The sequence below is a fragment of the Ursus americanus genome, chromosome 22, assembly GCF_024610735.1.
Source record: "Ursus americanus isolate L20-20 chromosome 22, mUrsAme1.1.p, whole genome shotgun sequence".
Classification (NCBI taxonomy): Eukaryota; Metazoa; Chordata; class Mammalia; order Carnivora; family Ursidae; genus Ursus; species Ursus americanus.
Window position 1 is genome coordinate 14,793,038 of NC_142148.1, and position 20,549 is coordinate 14,813,586.

General features: G+C 40.8%; 1 protein-coding gene across 1 annotated transcript; it reads left to right on the top strand.

Moving 5' to 3' along the window:
• The first annotated feature begins 1,760 nt into the window (after positions 1-1,760).
• LOC123796941 (WAP four-disulfide core domain protein 8) lies at positions 1,761-16,045 on the top strand. Its single transcript, XM_045804519.2, has 6 exons — positions 1,761-1,846; positions 8,467-8,576; positions 11,645-11,785; positions 13,011-13,178; positions 14,798-14,938; positions 15,906-16,045. Exons 1-6 carry the CDS (start codon positions 1,788-1,790, stop codon positions 16,043-16,045), a joined length of 759 nt encoding a protein of 252 aa, XP_045660475.2. The 5' UTR covers positions 1,761-1,787.
• Positions 16,046-20,549: the final 4,504 nt, after the last annotated feature.

The window sequence follows — 20,549 nt, forward strand, 5'->3', positions numbered from 1 at the left end:
GCTTGTCCCCTTTGACCAGCATCTTCCCTTTCACACACATACACACACGCACACACACACACACACACACACACACACACACACACACACACGGTCTCTGGCAACTACTATTCTACTCCCTGCTTCTATGAGCTCAACTTTTTGAGATTCCACATGTAAGTGAGGTCGTGTAGTATTTTCCTTTTGGCGTCTGGTTTTTTTTCACTTAGCATACATCCTCCAGATTCATCTATGTTGTTGCAAATGACAGGATTGCTTAAAGGCTGAATAATATTCATATATATCACAATTTTCTTTATCCATTCACCCATCCACTGGCACTTAGATGGTTTCCATATCTTGGCCATCATGAATAATGCTACAGTGAACATGGGGGTGCAGGTATCTCTTCCAGATATTGCTTTCATTTCTTTTGGATACAACATACACAGAAGTGGGATTGCGGATCATATGGCAGTTCTGTTTCTGATTTTTTTGAGGAAACTCCAGGCTGTTTTCCATAGTGACTGCACCAATTTAAATTCCCACCAAGCACACACAAGAATCCCTTTTTCTCCACATCCTTGTCCAACACTTGCTATCTTGTGACCTATTGATGATAGCCATTCTAACAAGATGTGTGGGGATATCTCATTGCGTTTTTGGTTTTCATTTCCCTGATGAGCAGTGATATTGAGCATCTTTTCATATACTGGTTGGCCACTTGTATGTTTTCTTTTGAGAAATTTCTGTTCAAGTCCTTTGTCCATTTATTAATCAGGTTATTTGTTTTCTTGATATTGAGTTGTTTGACAAACAAAATAAATTTGCAAATACAAATCCTCAAATGGTAAGGATAGATTATAGAAAGCTCAAAATAAGATTGTAGAAATGAACGCAAATATGTTGTTAAAGCCCGTAAATGTCAATTAATCAGTAAAGATTACTAGACTGGATTTTTAAAAAATGTGCACTGACACTGTTTGAAAAATAAAACACACGTACATGGAAAGGTTGAAAGCAAAATGGGGGGGAAGTCAAGGCAAATGCAAACAGGAAAAAGATGGTATAGTTAGATTAATATCAGGCAATACAGAACTAGAAGATGAGTTTATTTTAGGGATAAAGAAGGGGTCACTGTATAAGGATAAAAGATTCAATTAACCAGGAATTGTATCTATTTACCTAAATCAATAGAATTGAGATCTATTCAACAAACATGGATGGAATTACAGGCATTAATTGAGAAGTCTTTGTACTGAGAGCCCTCAACACACATTTCTGAATAACCGATAGGACAGCGACAAAAAATTAGAAAGATTTAAGACATTTAACCAACACACAGTAGAGAGATGCAATGCTCTGCACACCACACTTAGAGAGTTTCAGTATCAGAATGTTCATCACTGGATAGGAGTTATGTAGAAGGTCATGTCTTTGGAGGAAGCATCTACTTATACTGCCTAAGCTTAGGGCAAGGTGTTTGAAAGAGACCCATGGAGCTAATTGTCCTCCTCAAGGTCTGCCCAGTGACTGAGGCTAAAGGCACATTCTTGGTTGAGTAGCCAAGCAGAAGACATGCCATGCCATTGGGAGGAGGAAAACGTGAGGGAGGAGCTCTCAGCCATGGAAACAGGATCTGAGGCTGGGTGTGCTCCCAGCATGGTGTGGGAGTGCAGGGAGCAGCAAGGGTCATGGGCTGTAGTAGAATCATTGTGGGGCCTTACCTGTAGTTTCCCAAAATTGTAACCTGGAAATTCACACTGTTCCCCTGGCTCCTGACCATCTGTAGACCTTTTGATTGCAAAATGCTCCTCTGTTTACTGCAAAGAGCCACCTCTGCCATGTGGGGAAGCTGGGCAAAGAGGTACGTTTTATGATGGGGTTCTGGGGAAATTTCTGACCACCCAAGTTCAGGAACCAAGGAACCCACTGGGTTTGAAACATTGTCAAATGGACAGTTGGGAAATAGGAAAAAATCCCCACCATCATTTTAAGTGACTTAGCTTCTTAGGGTCCCAGAAATTTAAACAAATTGCTTTAATCTCTTAAAATTTATGCAGTTGTACTACTATGCATGCATTAGAATGACTAACATAATACATTTACAATCCTAAATTCTAGCAAGTATGTGAGGCAAGTGAAACTCTCCTCTACCACTTGTAGAAATGCAAAATGGTACAGCCACTTTGGAAAACATTTTGGTGGTTTCTCATAAACATAGACTTATCACAAACCAGCAATCCTCTGCCCCGGTATTTACCCAAGAGAAATGACTTTTTATGTTCATATAAAAACATGTATGGAAATGTTTGTAGGGGGTTTACTCATAATCCCCCAACCCGGAAACAACCCAAGTGTCCATAACTAGTGAATGGATAAACAACGTATAGCAATTTATAAGATGAACCCTAAGTCAGCAATAAGAAGGTCCAGACAACACACAACACCATGAAGGAATCTCAAATACGTTGTGCAAACAAGCTGTAAATGCTAATACTGTTATAAGTACTAGGTAACTTGTAAAAGTAAATCCACTGGGGTCAAAATACCATCCTAACTTGACACCCACCATCATCCATTTAAAAAATACATACAAGGCATTTCTTTAAAAGTTGAACACTTGAAAACACTTCTCTGTCTTCTTGAACTCATATTTCCATTCCTATTACCCCACAGACTCTTAATCTAATGCAATATAATCTTATGCTCAAGAGTCTTTTAATCACAACATTTCATACTGCTATGCAATAGAAACATGTGTAGAGGTTGAAATTTTAATTTTTCATTTACTGGGACCATAAGACTCTCAGAATGAAAGTTCTTCTTATGGATTGATTTTTCGTTCCATTTGTTATTTAAATAACATAATAATAATGCATATGTCAGTAAATACATTGAAATTACTGATTAACAAAATTTTATTGACAAACAAAATTCTATAGGTAATGCATCTCCTGGTGGTAAGTAAGTGCTGGGGAACAAGAGTTTTGTTATAGGTATGTCACTTGGTTCTTCGAACTTCTAGGACGTTGCCCCAAATCACATAATACTCTATCATAAAAAATTATTTTTAAGGATCTAAGTTAAATATTAACAAACAGCTTGATTAAACCCCCTTTCAATTTCTATAAAGGCATAGAATTGAAAACCGTATCCTTGAAAAGAATTTGTTTCTAGTCATTAGGATACTGATCACAAATCACAAGTATTTTTCTTAATTTCTGCAAAGTTTACCAAAAAGTCTTTACTAGTATTTACCAAATGATCAGTAATGTTATTGATTATACCCATTATATTCTTTTATTTAGACACTTTTTAAAATCTGATACACTCTGTAAATGTTGGAAAGTTTGAATACTATTCACTTTGATGGACTTGTGACAGTACATATTTTATACAATGCTTGTATCTTATCGCATGCTTTAAATACCTTAAAATTTTTTTCGAAGCCACAGATTTAACTCACTATATTTATGGAAAATGTTAAATGAATCAAACTGAGGGCTTCGGGGGTGGGGGAATGGGATAGGCTGGTGATGGGTATTAAGGAGGGCACGTATTGCATGGTGCACTGGGTGTTATACGCAAGTAATGAATCATGGAACTTTACATCAAAAACTAGGGATGTACTGTATGGTGACTAACATAATATACTATAAAATTATTATTAAAAAAAATGAATCAACTAATTGGCGAAGTCAGTCCTCACTTAGCCAAATCAGACCACTTTCTCCCTCAAAAAGACTGACTTCATTTTTCAGTTGAAAGGAATGTTTTAATACACATCCCTGTGGATATGTACCATTGCTCTTGGGATTTCTAATTCTAAAAGAGGGAGCTATAGGCGTAGCCATGTACTATGACTTTGTCACCTGAACGAAACAAGGTACTGACCCCTTAGTGTTCCCTACCCATCGCTTTTTTGCTTTGTTCTTGGGGAAGCATCCTCAGGAAAATGCATTTTCAAATTGTTCCTTTGTTTGGAACTCACTTTTTATACTTTGGACACGTATAAGAGGCAGGTAAGAAATATGCTTCCATCCCAGCCTTTTTTTGGAAGGACGACAGGACTTTCTGAAAGACAGAAAAAGAGAAAGGCAGACTGCAGGCTCTTTTTCAGGAAGACCAACTTCAGGAAGAAGTAAATGTGGAAATTAGGAACCAGGACATCATGTCCTCAAATCTGTCTGTGCCTGTGTACCCTCTGGAAAATCTTCTTGTGCCCTCTGGCGTATGGGTATGCCGGCATGCAGTATGGATAGGATTGATTGAGTTGATCTTCTCATTTTTCTTTCTTTTTTTTAATAATATTTTTATTATATTATGTTAGTCACCATACAGAACATCCCTAGTTTTTGATGTAAAGTTCCATGATTCATTACTTGCGTATAACATCCAGTGCACCGTGCAATACCTGCCCTCCTTAATACTCATCACCAGCCTCTCCCATTCCCCCACCCCCCTCCCCTCTGAAGCCCTCAGTTTGTTTCCCAGAGTCCATAGTCTGTCATGGTTCATTCCACCTTCTGTTTACCCCCCCCTTTATTCTTCCCTTTCTTCTCCTACCGATCTTCCTACTTCTTGTGTTCCATAAATGTGTGAAACCATATGATAATTGTCTTTCTCTGCTTGACTTATTTACTTCTCATCTTTCAAATGAGTAGACTGAGATAAAAGTAACCCAAACTGACATGGTGAATTAATGGTGGAACTTGGGCTTCAGTCAAAGTCTTTTCATTCCTGGCTTGTTGTTGTTCCTATAGGACCCTTGCGTATGCCCCCCACATCTGTCCCAGTCCCTGGGGCCACTGAGCCAGTCCCCCCACACCCATTTGCCTGTCCCCCATGGGGCCCATGTTTTGTAGTCTCTTGCCCAAACACATCCCCCTCCAGAATGAGTTCACTCTGTTTTAAAGTTGCCAGGTTTAGGAAATAAAACTGTAAGATGACCAACTAAATTTGAATGTCAGATAAACACTGACTCATTTTTTGTGTAACTATGGTCTTTATATCTCATGGGATATACTTCTGCTGAAAATACTAACTGAATATCCTGTATTATATCTGGCAATCCAATTGATCTGCATCTTTCCTTGCACACCCACCCTTGGGGCTCTTCTTCCTACTAATTGACTACAAGCTAACCTGACCAACTAGTACTCAAGACTCGGTTAATAAATGGGATAGGCTGGTGATAGGTAGTTAGGAGGGCATGTATTGCATGGTGCACTGGGTGTTATACGCAACTAATGAATCATCGAACTTTACATCAAAAGCCAGGGATGTACTATATGGTGACTAACATAATATAATAAAAAACTATTATTATAAAAAAATAAAAATAAATAAATAAATACACTTTAAAAATAAATAAATAAAAAGATATTAAAAAAAATAAGTGTAAAACTTCAAACCAAAAGAGTGATTTGATATAAGAATTTAAGACACCATCTTTGAATGCTGCTGCTAATTTTGTTTTGTTTTGTTTTGTTTTAATAATAATATTTTTTACTATATTATGTTAGTCACCATACAGTACATCCCTGGTTTTTGATCTAAAGTTCGATGATTCATTAGTTGCGTATAACACCCAGTGCACTATGCAATACGTGCCCTCCTTACTACCCATCACCAGCCTATCCCATTCCCCCACCCCCCCTCCATAGATGTGGAAAAGAGATATAAAGCAAGGATTTGAAGAATGACCGTGAAGCAGAGATGTTTTGTGATACCAGACATAAAACATCTAGATATATTTTGGCAAACTAGTAACTCACTGTATCAGGAACCCAACAGACTTACTTCCTTACACTTTCTGAATGAATCCATATCTTCTTTGATTCAGTGTTCTCCCATTTGAGGGCTGAAAACTGTTTTGATAATAATAAACGCATGCATTTAGATCATATCTGAGTGTGGCCAAGTGGCTCCATTAAAGTTAACCACAGCCACTAGGCTTGACAGGGTTAGAAGCATGACAGCTCTCTTGATCATGAAGGAATCTATATTGATTTCTAAGACAGCCAGCCATCAGTGATTCCTGACCAGTTTTTCCAGGCTACAATTTCTCCACCTACAATAAAACTTCATTTTGTGCTAACATAGAAAAAAAAAAAAGAATTTAAGACACCATAAGGCCTTGACTAATCTTTTCGGGGAACAGAAATAATGATACACACGTTTTTTTTTTTTTACAGGAAATTCAAGACCTAAAAACATAATAGGTAGCTTGTTTTGGCAATCAGTCTATTATTTATATTTATTATATTTAGTCTATTGACTAAAATATATTAAGCACTAATTATGCTAGTCACCATGCTTTCCACAATCGTTCCACTAAATCCCATGTCTATGAAGTACAAGTGTACTATTTCCTTAAAGGAAAACTGAGGTGCGGGACACCTGGTTGGCTCAGTTGGAAGAACATGCAAGTCTTGATCCTGTGCTTGTGAGTTCAAGCCCCACATTGGGTGTAGACTAATTAAAATTAAAATCTTGAAAGAAAGAAGAAAGAAAGAGAGGAAGGAAGGAAGCAAGGAAGCAAGGAAGGAAAGAAGGAAGGAGAAAGAAAGGAAGGAAGGAAGGAAGGAAGGAAGGAAGGAAGGAAGGAAGGAAGGAAAGAAGGAAGGAAGGAAGAAGAAAGAAAGAAAGAATCATAAAAAGAAAGAGAGAGAAAGAGTGTGAAAGACTAGGGCTTAGTGAGGTTCAGGCACTGAGCCAAGACTGCATAGCTGGTAAGTGGGGAATCCATGAGGTTCAATGGCTGAGCCAAGACTACATAGCTGGTAAGTGGGGGTCCACAATGTGAACTCAGGTCCAACTCCAAGCACTGTTTTTGATCATTCCATGCCACTTCATGAATACTCTTCACCCCATCTCATCTAATCCTCACAGTGACAGCAAAGCTGCCAGGTAGGTTGTATGGTTTCCATTTTCCAGATGAGAAAATTGAGTCTCCAAGATACAGCTACAGTGATAATTTACCAAGCAAGGACCAAAACTCAGTGTCACTGGGTTTGGGGCCATAATTGTCATTACTGAACATTCCAGGACTATTGTAAAATACGGGGAGCATACAGGATTAGAATTCTGGAGACAAAAATGAATAAATCGCTACAAGCTTTTACTCTCAGGGAGTTTTCAGGAAACCTGGAAAAGAATCTACCCCTTTCCCAGTTCCACCAATAACATAGATGCATTTCTGGCCCTTATGTTTACCCCCCCTTCTTCTTCCCTTTCTTCTCCTACCGATCTTCCTACTTCTTATGTTCCATAAATGAGTGAATCCATATGATAATTGTCTTTCTCTGTTTGACTTATTTCGCTTAGCATTATCTCCTTTAGTCCTGTCCATGTTGCAGCAAATGTTGAGAAATTGTTCTTTTTGATGGCTGAGTAATATTCCGTTGTATATATGGACCACATCTTCTTAATCCAGTCATCTAACAGAAGGGGGAATGAACCATGAGAGACTATGGACTCTGGGAAACAAACCGAGGGCTTCAGAGGGGAGGGGGGATGAGGGAATGGGATAGGCTGGTGATGGGTATTAAGGAGGGCATGTTTGCATGGTGCACTGGGTATTACATGCAAGTAATGAATCATGGAACTTTACATCAAAAACTAGGGGTGTACTGTATGGTGACTAACATAATATAATAAAAATTATTATTAAAAAATAAAAAATATCTGATTAAAAACAAAAAAAGATGCATTCCTGGTCATAACAATGTTCTCTCTCTTTCTGTCTCCCTTCCTTTCTGCCTCCATCCCTCTCTCGCGGCTTTCAAAATGCATGTAGTCTGAGAGAGGTAACATGGCAAGGCATCATCAGTTCTTCACATCACAAAACTAAAAAGTACAAAAGGACCAGGAAGAGATATGTGGAAATGGGGGTTGAATGAGTAGGGGAGGATCAACCGTTTATGGGGTGCTCTGGGACTATCAGAAGCTAGGCTTGTATAACACCAGAAGGAATACAAGGAATCCCTTTGTTAACCCAAGTTCATCTGGGACCTTTTTGCCCCTGGGGCTCCAAGACCCTGTGGAACATGCCCAGGCCCTCCTGAAAATTTCATACCATCGGTTTCTTGTCACCAGTGGAGCAAGGAAAAGGTGTTCCCTGGTGTCTGGGGTTGCCTTGGGAATGACAGTGGGCAAACTAGCCCTGCAACTGTTCCAGACAAATCCCTGTGATCATTCATATGTGACCTCTCATGTAGGAGCAAGACATTGGGCAAATGTCCTGGTGGGACACCATCCAGTATCATAGCAGAGTGTGGGGCCACTGGGAGGGTCCTGGGCCTGAAAGTCCTGCCCTACTCTCCATGTGACCTCAGACAAACCCCTTCCCCACTGTACATCTCAGTTTCCTCATCTGTGAACTGGGAGAAGTAGTGGGCCCTCTTCACAGTTCTCAGCGCATGTGCTCTGTGTCTCTCTCTGGCTTGTGCCTAATCCCCATGCCTCTCCCCATCCACACAGGAACCTTCGTCTCCACAGTTCCATCTCCTCCTGGAAGAATGCAGCACTCCTGCTGCTTCTCTCTCTCTCTTTGGAGGAGACCACATCATCTCCAATCAAGAGAGTCAAACGTGGGTTCAGAGAAGCTGCAGCCTCCCCTCCTTAGGAGCCCTCCTGGGACTGAGGGTCAGACAGGATGCAAGGACTTGTGTTGTATGAGGTCACTTCCTCTGTGGCTTCAGAGCACTAGTTCTACTCACCCACCCTGGAACCTTCAAATCCTTCCTTCATCTGTTCCCTCTGTATTATTTCCCTAGCTTTATCTGGTATGTGTCTTTTCCAAGTTTAATTTTTTTTTAAGTGAATCAGTCACTAGGCAGGAGCCCGAGAGCAGAGAACAGGGAGGAGGTGGTTGCACAAGTGGAGGAGAGAGATGGGATGACGTTAGGGGCTGACCTGGAAGTGGTGGCCAAGAGGGGAAGCCATGGGGCTTGGAGAGAGATTAGGAAGTAGAACTGGCCCAAGTCCATGACTGACAGGATGCTAGGGTGAAGGGGAGGGAGGAGTGAACCTCAGGGTTCTCATGGCAGCCTGGGGGACTGTTGATGCCAAATATAAAGATGGGAGCAGAGAGAAGGAGGCACTGCTGAGGGATAGGGAGACACTAAAGCTGATTTATACATGTGGGCATAGATGTCTTATGACATGCCCAGATGTATGTGCCCCAGGTGGCTGGATATGTTTCTTTAGCTTGGAAGTGAGAATAGGTCTGGAGGGAGGCATAGGTATCACAGTTAGCAACATGGGAATGAATGCAGGAAGTGTGTGTCAAGTAATGACAGCAGAGAGCTGAGACCCAAACTCCAGGGAGCTTCCCCAGTACGTGCAGAGGAACCCACAGGGTGTGTGCATTTGGGGAGGAGACTGCACAGACAAGGTAATTAGCTAAGGAGGGCTGACTGGGAGGGAGGAGGGCTCTAAGTGAGAGCTGAAGCTGACACTGGGGCAAGGAACTTCAATGGCTAAACCAAAAAAGGTTTACATGCCTCAGAAGCAGAAAGGGGGTAGGACTGACTAGAGTCTACACTACTGAGAGGACATTTGTCTTTATAGTCCAAAGACTTGTATGTCTTTTTACCTCTTTGGTGGTGTCCCTATTTGATTCCCTTTACTCTCTCTGTGCCCAAACCTAGAACAGTAGTTCCCAAGTAGCAGCCTACATCATGGTGCTCAACTGTCTGTTTTGGTGTCATTGGAGGCATTTTAGATGATGTACTATACCTTGGCTATTTGAATTAAAATTTTTAAAAAAGAGGGAAAAGAATTTAAGTCTCTAGGCTTCACTTTCTAGAGATTCTGATTCAGGCCATAATCTGTAGTTTTTAAAAGATGCACAGGTTTTTTCAATGTGCACTCCAGATTAGAAACCATAACTCTTCTTAGCATCAGACGTCCTTGGAGAGTGCATGAAGGGTGGTATGATGGGTCAGAAATATAGCTGAAAAGTACTAAAGGTCTCAGTCGACAGTGTTCAGGTATTCTGGAGTGAGTCTTGGATTGAGGTCTTGACACAGCCCTCATTCACTGTATATTCCCATCTCACTTAATTTTTTTTTAACCTGGGAAATTAGGAGGGTGATACTAATGATCACTGTGGTCTTTCCAATTCTAAACTCCTCTAATTACAAGACTAATAGTACCCAAAAGAATCATGCCTCTCTGGTCAGATGTCAGGTGTGGTGTGTCAGGTTTCTCTGCTCAGGTTCTCAGCAGGCTGAAACCAGAGTGGCAGCCAAAGCTGACATTCCCATATGGGACCAAGGGTTCTCGGTGACACTCACTGGCTGTGGCAGAATCATTTCCTTGCAGTTGTACCACTGAAGCTGCTTCCAGAGGCCACCTTCAGTCCAGGGCACCTAGTGCTCTCTGTCCTCGAGGCTCCTAATAGCATGTTGGGTTCCTCTCACACTTCGAATCTCTCTTATCTCTTCTCTATTAGTCAGAGGGAAGACTCTTCTTTTTAAGAACTCAACAGCTTAGGTCTGGCCCAGTCACATAATCTCTATATTTTAAGATCAATTAACTTGGGACTGTAATTCCATCCATGCAATCCCTTCACAGCAGTACCTAAATTCATGTTTGATTCAATAACCAGAGGATGGGAACCTTGGGGATGCAACTTTAGAATTCTGCCTCCCACAAGCTCAGAAATTATAAAGCTATGTCCAGCCCTAAAAAGGGAGGAAGCAAACCCATATCTGCCAAGCTCTTCCCATGTGCCAGGCACCGTGATGAGTGCATACAGGCATCATCCCCCTTAATTCTTAGAAGCAGGTTGTATGTAAGGTGGAGATTGTAGTTGTCATTTTATTTTTTTTAAAGATTTTATTTATTTATTTGACAGAGAGAGAGACAGCCAGTGAGAGAGGGAACACAAGCAGGGGGAGTGGGAGAGGAAGAAGCAGGCTTCCAGCAGAGGAGCCTGATGTGGGGCTCGATCCCATAACACTGGGATCACGGTCTGAGCCAAAGGCAGACGCTTAACGACTGAACCACCCAGGCGCCCCATGTAGTTGTCATTTTATAGATGGGAAATGTTGGACTCAGGAGGAAGATTTTTTCCTCAAGATTATTTACCTAGTTGTGTTGGACTCAGGCTCCCAAGCAAGTCCATCTTATACTGCTCCTCCCGTTGCCCATTTCTGTCCCCTTTAGGGGTAATTAAGAAGTTATATAGGGAACTCAGGTTGGTCTTGATTTCACAAGGAGTCAGGGGCCCAAATCAGGCCTCATGACTCCTATACTCCTATTTCCATGATATATCTACCACTCCTTACTAATTAATTTCCCCTATCAACAAAGATTCTGAAGGCAGAGGAATTGGGCATTAACATATTAAGTTTCAAGAGGAGAGAGGAGCTCCTGAACTTAAGGTAAGGCCCTTGTTCCCTATCTAATTCCCTGACATAGAATCTGAGATGCTTCCCCTTCAGTTGACCTGAGCATGGATTCCTGATTCAGATCAATCTAAATGAGCTATGAGTGGTGAGAGGCAGACCCAGCTCCTAAATATAAGCAGAGGGAGAACTGAGGGTGGAAGGTAGAAGAGAGGGCTGGTAGAATGTCACTATTTACCTTTTCCATGGGAGGAGAGCTGAAACCCTCAAGGGATGTGAATTTGGACATTGCTTTCTTGCAGAGAAACCAGGAGTGTGCCCCCAAGAGAGGGTCATCTGTATGACTAAAGTTCCAGACTACTGCACAACTGATTGGCAGTGCCTAAACCACATGAAATGCTGCTCATTCGCCTGTGGGAAAAAGTGCATGGATCCATTCCAAGGTAGTAGACCCCAGGCTGAGGGCACAGGTGCCTTTTCAGGTGTCTTACTTCCTGCTCCATCCAGAACTGGCTGAATGATTCCCTTGGATTGTAGGACAAAGAGGTCAGGGTTCATGCTTTTCTCTTTCTCTAATCAGATTCCCAACCCTCAAGTACAAACAATGAGTCCAGGCATGGTGGATGTCAACTGGAAAATATTGATGATAGTCTTCTTTGATCAAACATTCAAACATTCACAAATAACTAATACTTTTTGCATGATCACTAAGTGTTAAGAGACTATTGTTGGCACTGTGGTAAATACAAACGTCAGTCAGCTTAGATGCTGGGCTTGGATTTGGACTCTGTGGCCTTCAAAGAGGTTTTCTGAGGACTCAAAGTATAGAGCATCTCATAATAGGAAATATTATATATACACATTTTCATTCATTCACTCATTGTTGTTATCTATTGTTAATGTCCTTTAGTCAAAGACCATCAGGAGCACACCTGTAGTTGAACAAGTTGGATTTATTACTCATTGCACTGAGAGAGAACATTCACCAGAGACAACCTGAGGGATCTCAGTAAGAAGCTGTTGGAAATAATCTACTATAGGATTGAGGCTTTGATTGGGGAATTTGGGGAGTGGATTTGCTCTACATTGGGTGATGTCAGAAAGTCAGGCAATTTTGTGATGATCTCAGGGAATCTTATCTACAGAGAGGGCAGGCTAGACTGAGGATAAAGTTATAATGGGTAGAGAAGGATAAAGTTATAATGGGTAGAGAAACATAAAGCACTCATAGGTGTTTGGTATTTTGTGGGTTTCACAATACCGTCTTTTAGTCTACCTTTATGATGGTCCCAGAGAGACCCTGTTTGATGTTGATGTCCTGTGACTTGTCTATATCTGACATGGCTCAGCTGTAAGCATCAGATCAGCTTCCAGACATGAGAGGCTGCTGTTTTTCTTTTTTCATGTTTCATTCCTTCTATGTGCCAGGTGCTTTGTTAGGCACTTTGGATATAGTCGCTGAACAAATCTTACCTCACAAAGCTCAGGGCCTTAGAGAAGAAAGATCAGCTCCATATTTGTAGGAGAGCTAGGCTAGAACTTTTATTGACAGTGGCTCTCTCTATGACTTGTATGGTCATACCAAGAATTGTGTAAAAGCTGAGAGCCTGACCCTTTCTATTTTTCCCTACCCTTTATGTTCTTCCCTTTCTGCTTCCCTGTGTTCAGAACCCTGCATGCTACCCTCAGACAAAGGACAGTGTAACATTAGTCTCTTGCGCTGGTATTTTGACTTTCAACGTCAGTCCTGCCAACGCTTCAAGTATGGAGGCTGCCATGGGAATGCCAACAACTTCATCAGCGTTGTACACTGCCAAATGGCTTGCTCATCAACTGGTAAGGCAATCTGAGATATTAGTCTAACCAGAATTAGTATACCAGCATAGTTATATGGTCAGGCTTTGAAGTTAAACTGCCTTGGTTCAAGTCAACTCTGTCATTCACTGATGGGTGGTCCTGGGTCAGCTGAAGCTCAGCATTCTTGTCTATAAAAGGGGGATAATAATAGCATTTACCTAATGGAGTTGTTGTGCCAGAAAAATGACACAGTGTACATATCCATTGAGTAGTACTTGGGGACTCACCCAAGAATGAAGCATAAACAGGTCAGGTCTGGACTCCTAAGAAGTAGGGGTAGAGCATGGAGTAAGTGAAGAATAGGCTGAGGTGAAGGTAAGGGCTGTGGATTAATTCCTACTATAATGACAACCACCAGTAACAGTGTCTTACAGAGGTAGGTGCCAGATAACCCAGATAAAAATCCTCCTTTTTCCATTTACTGCAAATTTCTTCATCTCTTGGAGGTGCAGTTCCCTCCCCTGTAATACTGGAATAACAGCAAAGACCTCACTGAGTTTTTGGTCGATTATATATGATCAGAACAAAAGGATTTGACATGGGGGCTGGTCAGTAGTGTGGGTTTGCTAAATGGTAGAACTCCAGGTGGTGAACATTGATGTTCAAATACAGCACTGTATGACTTACAAGGCAACACTAGATCCTTGCTTTCAGAGTCTGGAAAGCAGGCAGAATAATGTACCGTCACCTCCAGTATACAGACAAGGAAACAGATCAGAGAGGTAAAGTTACTTTCCCAAGGATTCACAGTAGGGCAGGGGTGGATCTGGAATTTATTTCTGTAAGTCCATTGGGCCTGAATAGCAAATGCAGTCTTGTGGTCTAACCCTTTGCAGGAGGCTTTAAGGAATCATGGCACTATGTGTTAGACCTTGGCTGACCCTCAGAAGCAGCAGGAGGAAGAAGGCAGGGAAATGGGCTTGGGCAGGTTTGGGGAAAATTTAGTTTGGGGCTCACGAAGAACCTAACAATAGCTCTGAGGGTCAAACATACCACACTCTGTCAGAGTCTGACTTGAGGGAGATGGAGGAGAAAGAGAAGAAGAAGAAAGAGAAGAAGGAGAAGGAGGAGAAGGAATAAGAGAAGAAAGGAAATACTTTCTGCCCTTGAATTTGCAATTAGATAATGACAATAGGAAACATGCACAAAATCTGAAAGAATTTATTTCCACACCATCTATGTCCTAGTGACCCACACAGTTGTAACCCCAGTCTGAATTTGACTTCCAAACTCCAACTGCATACTCTACTCCTTCATCTCAACCTCACAAACAACTCACATTTCACTTGTCTCAAATGGAACTCCTCATTTTTGCTCTGCCACCTCAATTCTGACCACTTCTTACCACGTCTTCAGCTGCCACCCCAATCCAGGGACCTGTCTTCTCATCTGGAGCTTCAAAGAAAAAGCTTAACTCTCTTTCTCCTACATCCCATGAGATGCTGAGGCATTCCATTTCTCCACAGCCTACCAGAGGTAGTCACGGTAGAGTGAACCAAGTCACAGAAAGACACACTAGTTTCAAAGGGGGAGGGAGGTGTTTGAAGGGTGTGAGATGGGGTGGGGTTTGATGGAACTCACATCTACTCTTGTTTTAGTCAAGAAGGGACAGTGCCCACTCTTCCCTTTCAAGGACCGTATGGAGTGTCCAACTTCATGTAAGAGTGACTTCGATTGCTCCAAAACTGACAAATGTTGTGAATCCATGTGTGGCTTTGTTTGTGCCAAGGCCTGGACAGGTGAGGACTGGGGATATACCTCCCAAAATCTTTGGGACATATGCTAAGCATGCCATGCTGTCCCATGGAATGGGGATGCCCCTTTGGTTGACCTTAGATATCTCTTGGAATTTTTCCTTCTTTAATGCCCAATCACTGCTCTTGTGTTGTCCTCCTGATTTCAGGAAACCATGGTGCTAGTCTTCAAAGCCAACCATGCACATTATCATTCCCTATTTTTCTCCACGAGAACTTATTTAATTCTGAGTCTCATTCTTCACTGACTGACAGGTGACAATATCCACTTATTCATACAAAAAAAATGATAACCATTAGGTACATTCCTAATAAACCCTTATGTCTACACAGAACTTCACAACATGTACAGCATATTCATATCCTGAAAGGTATGCTGAGGAAAAGATGAGTAGCAAAATGCTGTTGGGGCAGAAGTGAACTCTGGAGCCTCTGAGGCTACTGCTCATTTCCTAACATAGTGATGGGATAGTATGGTAATGTCCCAGGGATTCTTAGTGTTTTGTGGTGTATACAGCACGGTATGCTGGAAGGAACCCAGGGCCTTGCAACTGACTCAATTCTTCTACTTGTTTTCTCTATGGCCATAGACAAGTCACTTGCCCCTACATGATCCTCAATTTCTACAATTTATCAAATAAGGACGTTCTAAGTGCTGTCTAATAGTCCTTCTACCTCTGGTACTCTGGGATTTGATAACCCATATTCACTAATTCTGTGGGGATCAACAGGAATCCTATCAGATTGTCCAAGTCAGAGATGGCAAGCCTTTTTGGTACTCCTCAAATTATTAGCCACTGAGAGTTGATACTCTGCCTTATGCATTCTATTGTTACTCTGGGGGGAAAGGTAAGAGACTTAGTCAGAATAAAACCCTATTTAGGGTTCCCCAAGTTCCCCCAATCTATGATCAAGTATTTCAAGTTCAAGTGTCTTATTTTATCCCATAAAGTCAAATCAAGTTTCTGCCCACGCAAGCCCATCGAGTGTTCCAAGATTGATAGACCCAAGTGCCTGCAGGATCATGATTGCCCAATGTTACAGAAGTGCTGTTCACATTGTGGACTGAAGTGCCTGGAACCTCAAAATTGAAGAGTAAGTGAAAAATATTATCATTGATCTAATTAATTATGAGTAGCATAATAAAAAGCTATCAATTTTCTCTTCTATCCAACTACCTTCCCAACTTGTCTTATGAAGTATAACAATATTTAATGGGGTTACTTTGATTTTATATATAATCATATCATCTTAAAATGATGAGAAATTTGACTCTTCTTTATTCCAATTTCATGACTTACTTTGTTTCCTTGCCTTTTTTATAATAATTTTTTATTATGTTATGTTAGTCACCATGCAGTATATCCTTAGTTTTTGATGTAATGTTCCATGATTCATTATTTGTGTATAACACCCAGTGCTCCATGCAATATATGCCCTCCTTAATACCCATCACTGGCTTATCCCAATCCCCCACTCCCCTTCCCTCTGAAGCCCTCAGTTTGTTTCCCAGAGTCCACAGTCTCTCATGGTTCATTCCCCCTTCTGTTTGCCCCCTCTTCATTCTTCCCTTCCTTCTCTACTGATCTTCCTATTTCTTATGTTCCATAAATGAGTGAAACCATATGATAATTGTCTTTCTCTGCTTGACTTATTTCACTTAGCATAATCTCCTCCAGTCCCGTCCATATTGCTGCAAATGTTGTGAAATTGTTCTTTCTGATGGCTGAGTAATATTCCATTGTATATATGGACCACATCTTCTTAATCCAGTCATCTGTTGAAGGGCATCTCGGCTCCTTCCACAACTTAGCTATTGTGGACAATGCTGCTATGAACATTGGGGTGCATATGGCCCTTCTCTTCACTATGTCTGTATCCTTGGGTTAAATACCCAGTAGTGCAATTGATGGATCATAGGGTAGCTCAATTTTTAACTTTTTAAGGGACCTCCGCACTGTTTTCCAAAGTGGCTGTACCAACTTGCATTCCCACCAACAGTGTAAGAGTGATCCCCTTTCTCCACATCCTCTCCAACATTTGTTTTTTCCTGCCTCGTCAATTTTTGCCATTCTAACTGGCATAAGGTGATATCTCAATGTGGTTTTGATTTGAATTTCCCTGATGGCTAATGATTTTGAACATTTTTTTCATGTGTCTGTTAGCCATTTTTATGTCTTCATTGGAAAAGTGTCTGTTCATATCTTCCACCCATTTTTTGATTTGATTATTTGTTTCCCGAGTTTTGAGTTTCAGAAGTTCTTTATAGATCTTGGATACTAATCTTTTATTTGTAGTGTCATTTGCAAATATCTTCTCCCATTCCGTGGGCTGCCTTTCAGTTTTTTTGACTGTTTCCTTGGCTGTGCAGAAGATTTTCTGTTTCCTTGTCTTTTTATATCATGTAGAGCCTCTGAACAATGTTGAAAATAAAGGCAATGACATCTATCCTTGTCTGGTTCTTTATTTTAAAGTCAGCATCTCACCAGAGAATCTCGTAGTGCACAAATGAGACCTAATCAGACGGAATTTAAAAATGCTACAACTGAGACAGTCTAAATGGGATGCTCTAATAGCTAGGGTGAATGAGGCAGAAGAGAGAGTAAGTGATCTAGAAGATAGGTTGATGTAAAGAAAGGTAGTTGAGGAAAAGAGAGTAAAACAACTAATAGCCCTTGAAGAGAAGCTTCGAGAAATCAGTGATGTCATGAAACGTACCAACGTCTGAATTATTGTGGTGCCTGAGGGTGAAGAGAGAGACGGAGGACCAGAATCTATATTTGAGCAAATCATAGCTGAGGACTTCCCTAATCTGGGGAAGGAAACAAGCATTCATGTCCAAGAGGTAGAGAGGATCTCTCCCCAAATCAATAAAAATAAATCAATCAACACCCTGACATATAATAGTGAAGCTTGCAAAATTCAGAGAAAAAGAGAAAATCCTGAAAGGAACTTGAGATGAGAGGCTCCTAACCTACAGAGGGAGGAACGTCAGACTAACATCAGACTTATCCACAGCACTCTGGCAGGCCAGAAAGGGCTGGCATGATATATTCAGGGTACACGCAGCCATGAATACTTTATCCAGCAAGGCTGTCATTCAGAATGGAAGGAGAGACAAAGAGCTTCCAGGACAGAGAGAAATGGAAAGAATATGTGACCACCAAGCCAGCCCTGCAAGAAACATTAAAGGGGATCCTGAAAAGGAAGAGAGAGCCGAAGAGAAACATAGACTAGAAAGAAACAGAGACAATTAACAGAAACAGGGACTTTACAGGTAATATAATGGCACTAAATTCATATCTTTTAATAGTTATTCTGAATGTAAATGGGCCAAACGCTCCAATCAAAGGACACAGGGTATCGGATTGGATAAAAAAGCAAGACCCATCCATATGCTGTCTACAAGAGACTCATTTTATTATTTTTTTCTTAAAGTTTTTTTTATTTATTTGACAGAGAAAGAGACAGGGAGAGAGGGAACACAAGCAGAGAGAGTGGGAGAGGGAGAAGCAGGCTTTCTGCTGAGTGGGGAGCCTGATGTAGGGCTCAATCCCAGGACCCTGGGATCATGACCTGAGCTGAAGGCAGACGCTTAGTGACTGAGCCACCCAGGCGCCCCTACAAGAGACTCATTTTAGATCTAAAGACACCTTCATATTGAAAATGAGGGGATGGAGAACCACTTTCCATGCTAATGGACCTCATAAGAAAGCTGGGATAGCAATCCTTATATCAGACAAATTAGATTTTAAACCAAAGACTGCTGTAAGAGATGAAGAGGGACACTACATCATACTTACAGGGCCTATCCAACAAGAAGATCTAAAAATTGTAAATACTTATGCCCCCAACATGGGAGCAGCTGATTTTATAAGCCAATTAATAACCAAAGTAAAGAAACACATTGATAAAAATACACTAATTGTAGGGGACCTCAACACCACACTCACAGCAATCATCTAAACAGAAGATCAAGAAAGAACAAGGGCTTTGAATGACACACTGGGCCAGATGGACTTCAGATATATACAGAACATTCCATCTTAAAACAACAGAATATTCATTCTTCTCGAGTGCACATGGAACTTTCTTCAGAATAGATCACATGCTGGGTTGCAAATCAGGTCTCCACCAGTACCAAAAGATTGGGAGTATTCCCAGCATATTTTCAGACCACAATGCTTTGAAACTTGAAGTCAATCACAAGAGGAAATTTGGAAGGAACTCAAACACTTGGAGGTTAAAGCACATCCTAAAAAAGAATGAATGGGTCAACCAGAAAATTAAAGAAGAGTTTAAAAAGTTCATGGAAACTAATGAGAATGAAAACACATCTGTTCGAAGCCTTTGGAATACAGCAAAGGTGGTCCTAAGAGGGAAGTACATTGCAATACAAGCCTCTCTCAAAAAATTAGAAAAGTCTCAAATGCACAAGCTAACCTTACACCTAAAGGAGTTGGAGAAAGAACAGCAAATGAAGCCTAAACCAAGCAGGAGAAGAGAAATAATAAAGATTAAAGCAGAAATCAATGAACTAGAAACCAGAAGAACAGTAGAACAGATCAACAAAACTAGAAGCTGGTTCTTTGAAAGAATTAATAAGATCGCTAAACCACTAGCCAGACTTATCCAAAAGAAAAGAGAAAGGACCCAAAATAATAAATTATGAATGAAAGGGAAGAGATCATGACCAACAGCCACGAAATACAGACAATTTTAAGAACATATTATGGCAACTATATGCTAACAAATTAGGCAGTTTGGAAGAAATGGATGCATTCCTGGAAACTTATAAATGACCACAACTGAAACAAGAAGAAATAGAAAATCTGAACAGACCAATAACCAACAAGGAAATTGAATCAGCAATCAAAAACCTCCCTGAGGCACCTGGGTGGCTCAGTCAGTTAAGTGTCTGCCTTCAGCTCAAGTCATGATCTCAGGGTCCTGGAATCAAGCCTCGTGTTGGGCTTCCTGCTCAAAGGGGAGTCTGTTTCTCCCTCTCCCCCTGCTCAAGCTCTCTCTCATTATCACTCTCTCCCTCTGTCAAATAAATAAATAAACAAAATCTTTAAAACAAAACAAAACACCTCCCAAAAAGCAAAAGTCCAGGGTCAGATGGCTTCCTAGAGGAGTTCTATCAAACACTTAAAGAAGGAATAATACCTATTCTACTGAAGCTGTTTCAAAAAATAGAAATGGAAGGAAAAATTCCAAACTCATTCTATGAGGCCAGCATTACCTTGATTCCAAAACCAGACAAAGACCCCATCAAAAAGGGGAATTCCAAACCAATATCCCTGTTGAACATGGATGCCAAATACCCACTAAAATATGAGTCAATAGGATCCAACAGTACGTTAAAAGGATTATTCACCATGACCAAGTGGGATTTATTCCTGGCATGCAAGGATGGTTCAACATTCACAAATCAATAAATGTGATAGATGCATTAATAAAAGAAAAGACAAGAACCATATGAACCTCTCAATTAATACAAAAAAAGCATTTGACAAAATACAGCATCCTTTCTTGATTAAAACTCTTTTTTTTTTTTTTTTTTTTTTTTTTTTTTTTTAAAGATTTTATTTAT

What these genes read in the sequence shown, in the direction of transcription:
- LOC123796941 (XM_045804519.2), top strand. Translation starts at nt 1,788, where the DNA reads ATGCTCCTCTGTTTACTGCAAAGAGCCACCTCTGCCATGTGGGGAAGC. An exon ending in GTGCATGGATCCATTCCAAG is followed by an intron (nt 11,786 to 13,010) that starts GTAGTAGACCCC and finishes CCCTGTGTTCAG; the next exon opens with AACCCTGCATGCTACCCTCA. An exon ending in TTGTGCCAAGGCCTGGACAG is followed by an intron (nt 14,939 to 15,905) that starts GTGAGGACTGGG and finishes TATCCCATAAAG; the next exon opens with TCAAATCAAGTTTCTGCCCA.